The sequence below is a fragment of the Aquarana catesbeiana genome, linkage group LG06, assembly GCF_042186555.1.
Source record: "Aquarana catesbeiana isolate 2022-GZ linkage group LG06, ASM4218655v1, whole genome shotgun sequence".
NCBI lineage: Eukaryota > Metazoa > Chordata > Amphibia > Anura > Ranidae > Aquarana > Aquarana catesbeiana.
This window is the reverse complement of record NC_133329.1, coordinates 160108926-160121641: the sequence shown is the minus strand read 5'-3', so window position 1 is coordinate 160121641 and position 12716 is coordinate 160108926. Positions and strand designations below refer to the sequence as shown.

The following is a 12716-nucleotide window of genomic DNA, read 5'->3' as shown; positions in this document are numbered from 1 at the left end:
CTCTGCTCGCAGTCACGCCCCCTAGAGTTGATGTCCCGGCATTGGACCGCTGTTATGTCCATCATAGGAGCCGAGCCAAGGGGTGGGACTGGGCGTGACTGAGCTGAGCCGAACCGAGTACACAGGAGATGCAGCTCTGTCTATTCCGGCATAGACAAGGCTGCAAATGGGCACAGATCAGCCTGCAATTATGGACGAGGTTGCAGATGGGCACTGATTAGGCTGTAATGAAGAGCAAGGCTGCAGATGGGCACTGATTAGGCTGCAATTATGGGCAAGGCTGCAGATGGGCACTGATCAGGCTGCAATGATGGGCAAGGCTACAGATGGGCACCGGCAAGGCCGCAGATGGGCACTGACCTTTATTTTGCTTCAAAAATCTTTATTTAAATTTTAAGGTTTTTTCCTAAAACTTCCCTCTTAAAATTAAGGTGTGTGTTATAAGCCTGTGCATGTTATACGCCGATAAATACGGTAAGTACCTATAATAATAATAATAATAATAATAATCTTTATTAACAAAACAATCACAGAATAGGCAGGCTCATAGAAGATATTTGAAAATTGCTCTGGTTTAAAAAGGGTATATAAAAGTGCACGGGCTGAAGTGGTTAAGCAAAGCCATAACAACGCACCTCCCATCGGCTTGCAGAGCTACAGAATTTATCCAAGAAAGGGTTTTGCCAGCAACAGCAGATGACCACACTGTAAGCCCCTGTATAGCTTCGGGACACTGAAGTTCACACAGAGCCTCCACTACCATCATTACTGTCAACTCAAGTTCTGTCCCCTAAGGAAAAAAAAAAAAAGTTTGTAAGACAATAAAAGCTCTGTCTGGAGTATTCTAACACATTTATTACAACTCTTACCTGAGGTGCACTGCTGTTCTTCATCTCTGCAAGCAGGTCAAAGCCATGTCTAACTGTAACAGCTGGCTGCCCAGCCAACAAACCCACTCGCATAATGGCAATTCGAATTCGAGTGAGCCAATCTTGGCATGTTTGTCGATTAGTATAAAAGAAGGTCCTGATAACCTATGAATGGCAGAAGTAAGAATGCTTTAAGACTTTGGAACCATTAAAGAAAACTTTATCAAATACTAAGGGCTTGTTCACACTTGACTAAATTTCTAATGCTTAACAAACGCTCCTATAGCATTCGTATTGGCGTTATTAACTCGCGTTAATAAGCTTTAGTATGGGCGTCAGATTGACATTTTATAAGCGTTGATAAGTTAAAAATGCTACTCAAATGCCCTATGGGCAGTTTTGAAGCATTTGATGAGCATTACGGCATGTTAAAACAGCTCCACAAATGCCTAGGCCATTACAGTAAACGAAATAATCTTAACGCCCTGCAACTGCCTGCAAGAGAATTTGCGAGGCGTTATAGACTTGAATGTGAGGCATTGAAAGGCTTCAATCACCTCCTGACTCAACATGACGATTCAATTTTGAAGCGACGTGATGCGAATGCTTCAGGTTTTGATAGTGTGAACAGCACTGTGTGCTGTCTATTGCATCTTGTGCATAGGCAATTGAGGGGCGTTTAACGCCTCTACACATACACAGTGGGGCAAAAAAAGTATTTCGTCAGCCACCAATTGTGCAAGTTCTCCCACTTAAAAAGATGAGAGGCCTGTAATTGCCATCATAGGTATACCTCAACTATGAGACACAAAATGTGGAAACAAATCCAGACAATCACATTGTGTGATTTTTGAAAGAATTTATTTGCAAATTATGGTGGAAAATAAGTATTTGGTCAATATCAAAAGTTCATCTCAATACTAAGTCTTCACAAGGTTGTCACACACTGTTGCTGGTATGTTTGCCCATTCCTCCATGCAGATCTCCTCTAGAGCAGTGATGTTTTGGGGCTGTCGCAGGGCAACACAGAGACTTTCAACTCCCTCCAAAGGTTTTCTAAGGGGTTGAGATCTGGAGACTGGCTAGGCCACTCTAGGACCTTGAAATGCTTCTTATGAAGCCACTCCTTCGTTGCCCGGGCGGTGTGCTTGGGATCATTGTCACGCTAAAAGACCCAGCCACATTTCATCTTCAATGCCCTTGCTGATGGGAGGAGGTTTGCACTCAAAATCTAACAATACATGGCCCCATTCATTCTTTCAGGTACATGGATCAGTTGTCCTGTTCCCTTTGCAGAGAAACATCCACAAAGCATGATGTTGCCACCCGCATGCTTCACAGTAGGTATGGTGTTCTTTGGTTGCAACTCAGCATTCTCTCTCCTCCAAACACGACGAGTTGTGCTTCTACCAAACAGTTCTACTTTGGTTTCATCTGACCATATGACATTCTCCCAATGCTCTTCTGGATCATCCAAATGCTCTCTAGCAAACCTCAGATGGGCCCGGACATGTACTGGTTTAAGCAAGGGGACACGTACTGGCTTAAGCAAGGGGACACGTCTGGCACTGCAGGATCTGAGTCCCTGGCGGCATAGTGCGTTACTGATGGTAGCCTTTGTTACGTTGTTCCCAGCTCTCTGCAGGTCATTCACTAGGTCCCCCCGTGTGGTTCTGGGATTTTTGCTCACTGTTCTTGTGATCATTTTGACCCCACGGGGTGAGATCTTGCGTGGAGCCCCAGATCGAGGAAGATTATCAGTGGTCTTGTATGTCTTCAATTTTTTAATGATTGCTCCCACAGTTGATTTCTTCACACCAAGCTGCTTGCCTATTGCAGATTCAGTCTTCCCAGCCTGGTGCAGTCTACAATTTTGTTTCTGGTGTCCTTCGACAGCTCTTTGGTCTTCACCAAAGTGGAGTTTGGAGTGTGACTGTTTGAGGTTGTGGACAGGTGTCTTTTATACTGATAACAAGTTCAAAGAGGTGCCATTAATACAGGTAATGAGTGGAGGACAGAGGAGCCTCTTAAAGAAGAAGAAGATACAGGTATGTGAGAGAGAGAAATCTTGCTTGTTTGTAGGTGACCAAATACTTATTTTCCACCATAATTTGCACATAAATTCTTTCAAAAATCACACAATGTGATTGTCTGAATTTGGTTTCCACATTTTGTCTCTCATAGTTGAGGTATACCTATGATGACAATTACAGGCCTCTCTCATCTTTTTAAGGGAGAACTTGCACAATTGGTGGCTGACTAAATACTTTTTTGCCCCACTGTGTGTGTGCATATATATTTTTATTATTATTTTTTTTTTTTTTTAAAGGAGAAAAAAGTAACGTGATCACATTCCCTCTGTTCCTAGCTGCATAAGAGCTGGGGGAGTAGAAACCGCAGCACACTTATCTTCAAAGTGAAAGGTTGTGCAGGGGTGTGTCTCAGGATAAGTCTGACCATTGGAGGAGAGCAGGCAGAGTTCCCAGCATAGCTAGAGAACTGACCATGGTGTGTTCTCCTGCTTAGTGTGATCAGTTTTTAATAGGAAAGCAGAGGGACTAGTAGCAACACCAGGGATTTCACACAAAGAAAGTAATGCTAGAGACTAGGATACTTTTTCGTACTACATGGTACAGCAGGCACGTATCAGGAATATGAAATCCTGGGTTTACATATTCTTTAATTAGTACTTTACAGGAGACAGAATACACAGCTTCCTGTAGCAACCATTGCAATCTGTAAGCAAATCAGGAAGATTCATTTTTGCTTTAACAACCTCCTGTGGCGTGTAATTTGTTTTAACAAATGGACTTCCTGTGAGGCTAGGTTCACACTGCTGCAGATCTGACTTGATCCAATTTTCAGTGCAATTTTGTAGTGCATTTCTGATGCTTCAATTGTTTTTTGTAGGAGATTGGATTTTATACAAAAAATTCTGCCAAAGCTCACAAAAAATGCATATACATTCATTCTGAGCTCTTTTTTGGTGCATTTCTAGTAACGTCTATAGGGCTAACATCATGCTGCAATAGCACCAAAAGTACATTTCCCAAAAAACACACTGCGCTACATTGATGTGAACAGGGACCACTGAAAATAATGCAATTTCCATTGTATTGCGATTCTGTGCAACTGAAGCTGTATCTTGAAATTGCACTAGTGTGAACCAGGCCTAAAAGCTATTGCCCTTTATCTACTAACCTTAGGAGGGGAGGTTAAAGCATTGGCACATCCTTCATAGGCATTGTACATCAGTTTGTCTAGGTTTTCCAGATATTGGAGGAGGAGCACTAAACGTAATTGGTTGTTGGCATGTCCTTCATCGTTCTCTGCAGTTGTCCACTGACTAACATCCTGGTCTGGATTTAGAGTGTGGGCTGCTAGGCTTCGAATAATGCCTGAAGACAAAAAAAAAAAAAAAAAAATTCAGTCAAAGTACATTTGTACATGCTGCAGACAACATTAACCGAATACCTATTGTATAAAAGATGTTTTTATGTGCATCTTGTGTTCATACTTAAAGGCCAAGTTCACCTTTAGGCCTCATGCACATAGGACATTTTGCAAACTCTCCTAGAAGCCTTTCATCCTGGCATCAAAAACATGTGACGCGTTTAAAAGTGTGTAACGCATTAAGGCTAGTTTTACAGGCATTAAATCATTTCATTAGACAGAATTATTCTGGCCATTGAAATGTATTAACACTCAAGCGCTAAACGCACCTAGCGTAAACACGTCATTAGACATGTTTACAAGCATCACACGTTTTTTTCTGCAAAAATACCGTTGCTCCTGGACGCCTCTACAAGTCCCTTCCAAAAGCCTATGTGTGCATGGACATATAGGCTATCATGCAGGGAAGTTTAAAGGCATGGCAAAAAAAAAAAAAAAAAAAAAACACCTGACACCCGTACAAGCAGCTGCAAAAACATCTTGTGTGCATGGGGCCTTAATGAAAAAATAAATTCACCTATTTTAAAAAAACAAAAAAAAAAAACAAACATGTGCATTACATTTTTTCCCACAAGACCCTGCAGAGCATTGGGCACACAAGCAGTGGATTGCAGGTGCAATGTTAGACTCCCGCAGACATGTCCTCCAGCTTTCTGCCAATACCTTCATACAGGCTTTCATGCAGAAAGCTAGAGGAAATGTAAATGGACTACAAGTATGCTCACAGCGCACTCAATCTTTTAGGAACTACCAGCCATCTGCTGCAGTGGCACATCAAACTTGTAGCTTATTCATTCACAATTCCCTGGGGTGGGTGGGGTGTGGTTGGGCCTGTTGGAACATATTATACCCTAAATAAATGTAACATGTTCCAAAGGTGAACTTTGCTTTTAAACACAGCCATCAAGATAGCTATGGAAATCTGCAACAGGTCTGCATTTTCCCATCCCACACTAAAAAAAAACAAAAACAAAAACCTTGCTGCCCAGAATGGAAGATTGTGCAGTGAAATGTTGCAATTTTACTATGCAGGCAGCGTCAAACAGTGGGTCATTTTATCACATGGTTGCTCAATTCAGATTTGCCTGTCAGTTTACATTTGATTACCTCCAATCCAAACTAAACATGATGGGCGACGTAGTCCGGAGTAAACCGATACATGTACATTTACATTTGGCTGCCCATAGGTCTCACCAGGGTCTGTTTAGGTCCGGGAGGAAAAAACTGTATGAACATGGATGTCACAAAAGCGACATCAAAGCGTTTCAGCTCTAATTCAGTACAAGATGTGTTCTTTGATCCCCTGCTGATCAGAATAGAGGAGGCACATGAGAAAGGGCCATTAGGCTACATTTACACAAGCCTCCTGTGTTTTATTTAGACACAGGAGAAATTGCTGGGGGAAGTATAAACAAAACCATTTCCCAGATCAAGATCTTCTGCATTTAGACCCCTTTCATACTGGGGCGGTTTTCAGATGCTTTAGCACTAGAAATAGCCTCTGCAAAAGAGCCTGAAAACCGCCTCCCATTAATTCCAGTGTGACTTTTCACACTGGGGCAGTGCACTTGCGGGACGTTCCGATAAGTCTTGCAGACAGCATCTTTGGGGATGGATTAGGAGCGCTGTATTTAGCACTCCCCAAATGCCCTGCCCATTTGAAAGAATGGGCAGAGCTCTCAAAGCGCCACAAAACGGGACCTTTTACCTTTTTTGGGGTAAAAAGCGTCCCACTAGCGGACGAAAAGCGCCACTTAAACCGCGCTAAAGCTCTGCTAAAATGAGCGGCGCTTTAGCGCCAATGGACGGTGCTTTCAGTGTCAAAAGTAGCCTTACATGTATTGGTGTGCGTTTAGATGCACTAAGAATATCTAATCAGCCACTAGACACAAATAATTCTAGTTTTTTTGAGGGCCCATTCACATTAGGAGCAGTTACCCGCATTTCTCTGCATGGAATAATGCAGGTAACTGCAATGACACAATAGTTTTCTGTGTGTCATGTTCAGACCAGAATGCAGTTTAACACTGCGTTCCAGAGCGGTGAGATTTTGAACAAGTTTGCATAATATTGGGCCGCTGCTTGGTCCCGCATTTCACTGTACAGAGCACCAGCACACCATGCTTCTGTACAGTAATATGAATTAAAAAAAAAAAAAAAAAAAAGGGGGGGGGGGGTGATGTGATAAAAACAGGTCACGCTGCACAACGCAGCAGTTTGGGCTGCAGATTAGTGTGAATGAGCCCTAAACACATATTATATGCATATTATCTAAATGCAGGCAAATATACAGTGTGAATTATACCATTTAAAATTACATGTATTTGTTGACAAACACACATTAAAATGCATGTATATGATTGTTTTATTCAAAAAACTACCCAAGTAGAAAAGAATATCCCCTGCCAGCAGCAGCAGATTGGGACCCTGGCTCTGTGTGTGGAAGCAGTTATTTGTTGAACACAAACCTTACTAGTCAGAGCCAGAGCTCAAGGTCTGACTCAGTATGGTTTGTGTGGGATTATCTACAGACAAACCAAACTTTTTTTTTACGCTTTCTATAGAGGGGAGAGGGATCGGGTTTTTACTGCTCCGTGCCCCATTAGGGGGAATCTCTCTATTTGTCTGGTTTACAGTCACCACTGACAGTGAAAGACCATTCTAAATTATGGGGTGTCCCCAGAACAGAAGAAAAAAGGGGAAATCTTCCAATGAGGAAACTAGTTCTGGTGACCCTGGTGACAACCAGGGGTGTCCTCACTTTGGAGGCATTACTCCTCCTGCTCTCTTCCTAAGACAGCGATATAGCCCTTCCCTACTCTATCCAAAATAAAAAATGTTTTACCTTTGGTTCTATTTAAATTTCCTACTCTGCAGCTGCTGGCAGTGAATAGATTTTTCTATTCTGGCCGAGACTGCTTTTCAAATAGAAAACCGAGTCTGGAAGTCTTGTCTTGATGCACCTGGCTTGTATTTGTTTAAACTGAAGGTTTGATTGGGCTTTTAAAGTGCACTTACACTTGTACTTAGAAATGGTTCCAGGTCTGCCCCTTGGGCTGGTTCGTTTGTGTAGTGCAAGTGCTCCGAACCATGCCTGGGACTGGTTAAGAATACCTTGCCCAGGACCACTTGGAAGAGGTGATCCCGGGCACGATTCACTTGCGGTCCGAAATAGCATGCTGCAGTGTTGTGCAGTGCAACCTGTGCTGGCACAATGAAATCTCCATAGATGACAATGTAATGAAGTATGGATTCCTGGTCTGATTAGCAGAGTAGTGTGCAGGAACACCTCCTTATATTCCAGTGTGAGTGGAGACCAGTGAGGGAGGTGGAAGGGGAGATAATAGAACTCTGGGCATGGTTCAGTTTAACCAGGCAAAGTGTGACTGCACCGTTAAATTCTAAAATTACAGAAAGCCAAACAAACACAGAATCTTAAACATTTAAAAGCAAAAGGGTCGCTGGTTCGAATCCCAACCACGACACTACCTTCTTGGAGTTTGCATGTTCTCCCTGTGCCTGCGTGGGTTTCCTCCCACACTCCAAAAGACATGCTGGTAGGTTAATTGGATCCTGTCTAAATTGGCCCTAGTATGTATATGAATGTGAGTTAGGGACCTTAGATTGAAAGCTCCTTGAGGGCAGGGACCAATTTGAATGTACAATGTATATGTAAAGTGCTGCGTAAATTGACGGCGTTATTTAAGTACCTGAAATAAATTGTAGTACACAGTACCAAAAGATTAACAGAATACCTTCAATAGTTTGGAACGTATCTTGTGCTCTTCCTAAGGGAGTCCGTAATTTAGACAAGACTGTGAACTGAGCAGCCTCCCATACTGCCCACTGCCACAAGACAGCGTCTGCCTTCAGCAGATTACGGGGAATGAGTAAAGCATCACGTTTATCAAGCCTCTGGCAGCTGTGAAATAGCCTCTCCAACCAATTGTCCTTTCTACAAAGAGAGAGAGAGAGAGAAACAGATCAAATAATGGGATTTTTGTACTTATTAAATACATTTTATGGAGTTTTGGAGACATACAATAATTCAGAGACTGTTGGGTTATAGTGCTGCCTACAGAAGAATTTAGACATTGGCAAAAAAAAAAAAAATAACAGTCCTAGTGGTTTAATCCCTCCTAGTCCCAGCATGCCTCCATTTTGTCCATTTTGGTGAAAAACAGTTCAAAAGAACATTACCATTGACACAGATCACTGAGCTGAATTTTATGGCAAGTACAAAAATACAATTTTCTTGTTCATTGAGGGACACAGGATTTTAGCGACTGTAGGAACAACTGAGGAGTGGGCATCAGGAAAAAAAACCCACAAAAACAGTCCCACGAGACAACATACTGGGGACGGTCAGTAGTTCAGAGGGCTCTCTGATGGACCTTATGCCCAAAGATGGCATCAGAGGAGGCCTGAACATCCACTTTGTAAAATTTGGGGAACGTGAAAAGAAGACCCAAAAAACTTGAGCGGGATGCTTAATGCTGAAAAAAGCAAAAAGCACTTACAGGACTAAAGAAAACGTAGACCTAAAAAATAGATCTGGGGGCCACAATTGAAGTGGCGGCCCATTCCAATGGAAGCAGTGGCTGCACGGTAGACACACACAGCACAAACTACAGCCAAGCAATGAAGGAAAGATTTCCTTCTGATTTACTATAGCTGACGATGGGAGAGAATGTCCTATCTGAGGTGAGAGGATGAAATTACCTTAGAGCACCCCCAATTGGGGATGGACTTTGTAAGTCATTGTTATATTATTTGACTTCTTGTACTGACTTAGTTTTTTTTTTATTTAATATATATATATATATATATATATATATATATATATATACATACATACATATACACACACACATACATATTACCATGTGGCATCTTTCCCCATTAGCTGTTCACAGATGCACCCTGTGATCCTCTAAAGATGCTACCTTGCAAAACGAGTCTAGAATTTGGTACCTTCCTTCATGGTAATACCATATGCCGCCCCTCACTGGGCCATTGGCTCCTGCTGTTATCAAATCCAGTGACACGGGAGCTGGGGGCGGGGCCGACTCCTGCTGTCTGTGTCAATGGACGCAGCTGCGGGACTTGGGAGCACGCCCACACGGGTGTCCCAGCGGAAATCGGCTCTCCGTGGGGCACTCGCCGAAGAGTAGCGCCGCCGGGGGACCCCAGAAAAGGTGGATCGGGCAGTGTTTAGTTAAGTGCACACACACTGAATAGTGAGCAGAAAGTTTAAAATAGCAGTGATCTCAACTGACGGTCGAAAACCTGTGACAAACTAATTTTCTGTACTTATGTAAATTGTTCAATTAGCTTTCACTATTTAAAAAATAGCAGTGGTTTCTGCAGCATGCTGGAGTGACACAACATGCTGGGGAGTAGTTATGCTTTTTTACAAAAGAAACAAACTTACATTTAAAAAGTTTTCTGCTTAGTACTCAATGTATGTGCATACATACAGTATTTCACAAAAGTGAGTACACCCCTCACATTTTTGTAAATATTTTATTATATCTTTTCATGTGACAACACTGAAGAAATGATAATTTGCTACAATGTAAAGTAGTGAGTGCACAGCTTGTATAACAGTGTAAATTTGCTGTCCCCTCAAAATAACTCAATACACAGCCAATAATGTCTAAAAGGCTGGCAACAAAGGTGAGTACACCCCTAAGTGAATATGTCCAAATTGGGTCCAAAGTGTCAATATTTTGTGTGGCCATTTTCCAGCACTGCCTTAACCCTCTTGGGCATGGAGTTCACCAGAGCTTCACAGGTTGCCACTGGAGTCCTCTTCCACTCCTCCTTGACGACATCACTGAGCTGGTGGATGTTAGGAGACCTTGCGCTCCTCCACCTTCCATTTGAGAATGCCTCACAAATGCTCAATAGGGTGTAGGACTTGTGACATGCTTGGCCAGTCCATCACCTTTACCCTCAGCTTCTTTAGCAAGGCAGTGGTCATCTTGGAGGTGTGTTTGTGGTCATCATGTTGGAATACTGCCAGGCGGCCCAGTCTCCGAAGGGAGGGGATCATACTCTGCTTCAGTATGTCACAGTACATATTGGCATTCATGGTTCCCTCAATGAACTGTAGCTCCCCAGTGCCAGCAGCACTCATGAAGCCCCAGACCATGACACTCCCACCACCATGCTTGGCTGTAGGCAAGAGAATTGTCTTTGTACTCCTCACCTGGTTGCCGCCACACATGCTTGACACCATCTGAACCAAATAAGTTTATCTTGGTCTCATCAGACCACAGGACATGGTTCCAGTAATCCATGTCCTTAGTCTGCTTGTCTTCAGCAAACGGTTTGCAGCCTTGCTTGTGCGTCATCTTTAGAAGATGCTTCTTTCTGGGACAACAGCATGCGGCGTATGGTCTGAGCACTAACAGGCTGACCCCACCACCCACCCCTTCAACCTCTGCAGCAATGCTGGCAGCACTTATACATCTATTTCCCAAAGACAACCTCTGGATATGACACTGAACATGTGCACTTAACTTCTTTGGTCGACCATGGTGAGGCCTGTTCTGAGTGGAACCTGTCCTGTCAAATCGCTGTATGGTCTTAGCCACCATGCGGCAGCTCAGTCAGGGTCTTTGCAATCTTCTTATAGCCTAGGCCATCTTTATGTAGAGCAACAATTCTTTTTTTCAGATCCTCAGAGAGTTCTTTGCCATGAGGTGCCATTTTGAACTTCCAGTGACCAGTTTGTGAGAGCAATAACACCAAATTTAACACACCTGCTCCCCATTCACACCTGAGACCTTGTAACACTAGCAAGTCACATGACCGGGGAGGGAAAATGGCTAATTGGTCCCAATTTGGACATTTTTCACTTAGGGGTGTACTCATCCCTTGGTTTGTGCTGTATGCCTTAAAAATCCAGCTGAAATATGCACTTGTTACAAATTTCCAGAATAGTCCAGTCACCTGAATGTATGAGCCCATAACCCAGGGTCTATGAAAACTCAGCCTGTGTCCTATACTGTAGGAATAAGCTAAAGGTATTCTCGACTTGCTTGTAAAATTTTTTTTCCCAGTACATCACAGGACAGTATTGACTAATTTCTAAAGCAAATAGGATTATGCTCTACCTCCAGGTGATTGGCAAAGCTGAAAACCCATCCCTGCCCCACACCCAGCATGACTTCAGTTTTGTAGCAAGCAATACAGGAGTACGCAAACAAGGAAGGGCGGGTCCTGTGTCCTCTGATGTACTTTAAGTAAATGATTATTGTACATTACTCAATTAGTCAATTTGTATACCAGTGGGATGCCTGAAAGCAATTCCATGAGGGGTGAGAAAAACAGCGCACACACACACACACACACACACACACACACACACACACACTGGTTTCCTCTGGGTACTCCAGTTTCCTGCCACACTCCAAAGACATGCTGGTTGGTGAATTGGATCCGGTCTAAATTGGCCCTAGTATGTGTATGAATGTGAGTTAGGAAACTTAGATTGTAAGCTCATTGGGGGCAGAGACTGATGTGAATGTACAATATGTGAAGCACTGCGCAAATTGACAGCACTATATAAATTACCTAAAATAAATAAAAGAAAAAAAAAACAAACAGCTAACATGCCTAATCAAAAATAGTCCTGAAAGTCAACCTGGTACAACTGCAAAAAACTTGTGAAAAGAGGGCCAGATGGCGGTCAGATGGACCCGAGAAAAATAAAGCTTGAAGTTGAAAATTCCAAGAAACACTAACACTTCAGGCAAGGAAGAGTCTAACAAGAACATGGGAACTGTACCCCTAAGATCATAAACTTTTCTAAGTGTTGACAAATCTACCTATCAAAACGTGGAACAAGAAGCAGACTGTCCCTTACAAAACCCCACAGGAAGGACAAAATTCCCAACTGACGAAAGGAGGTTGTAGTAGAGAGGAAGACCTGAACAAACTGCAGCACATTTCAGCAATGAGCAATCTCCTAAGGATACTTAAGAGAAGGAAAGGGTGATGGTACAGACAATGTCCTGGTCAGGTTGGAAAGACGCAACCAGCTAGGGGACATGGGAGAACAACCTTCTCCATGTGTAGCACAAGAAATCCTTCCTTACCAGACAAGGCTGCTAGCTTGGAAATCCTCTGTGCAGAAATAAAGTATAAGGAAAGGGCAACCTTATAAGTAGGTGCCGCCAAAGAGATAGTATCAAAAGGCAGTCACCAAGGCTTCATGTACACTGGCAGCTCCTGACCGCAGCAGTGGGAAAATACAAAACGCGGCAAAATGTAAATTGCGTTTTTGCAGTTTCCCATGGGCCAAAACATTCCTAGCGTTCGGGAGAGGGAGGTTTTAACCTCACCTAAATTCGGAAGCTCTTAAACCCTGCTAATAAAGCCTAT

General features: G+C 42.9%; 1 protein-coding gene across 3 annotated transcripts in view; it reads right to left on the bottom strand.

The window, feature by feature from the left end:
* The window catches only part of SMG1 (SMG1 nonsense mediated mRNA decay associated PI3K related kinase), a 409928-nt gene that overhangs the window by 260901 nt on the left and 136311 nt on the right, over positions 1–12716 (bottom strand). For all 3 annotated transcript variants that reach the window (XM_073591119.1, XM_073591120.1, XM_073591121.1), the window contains exons 20-23: positions 8078–8277; positions 4071–4267; positions 870–1034; positions 636–790 (exon numbers count right to left, since the gene is read on the bottom strand). In XM_073591119.1, the coding sequence (XP_073447220.1) occupies positions 636–790; positions 870–1034; positions 4071–4267; positions 8078–8277 (717 nt within the window). The remainder of the gene's footprint in view (positions 1–635; positions 791–869; positions 1035–4070; positions 4268–8077; positions 8278–12716) is intronic.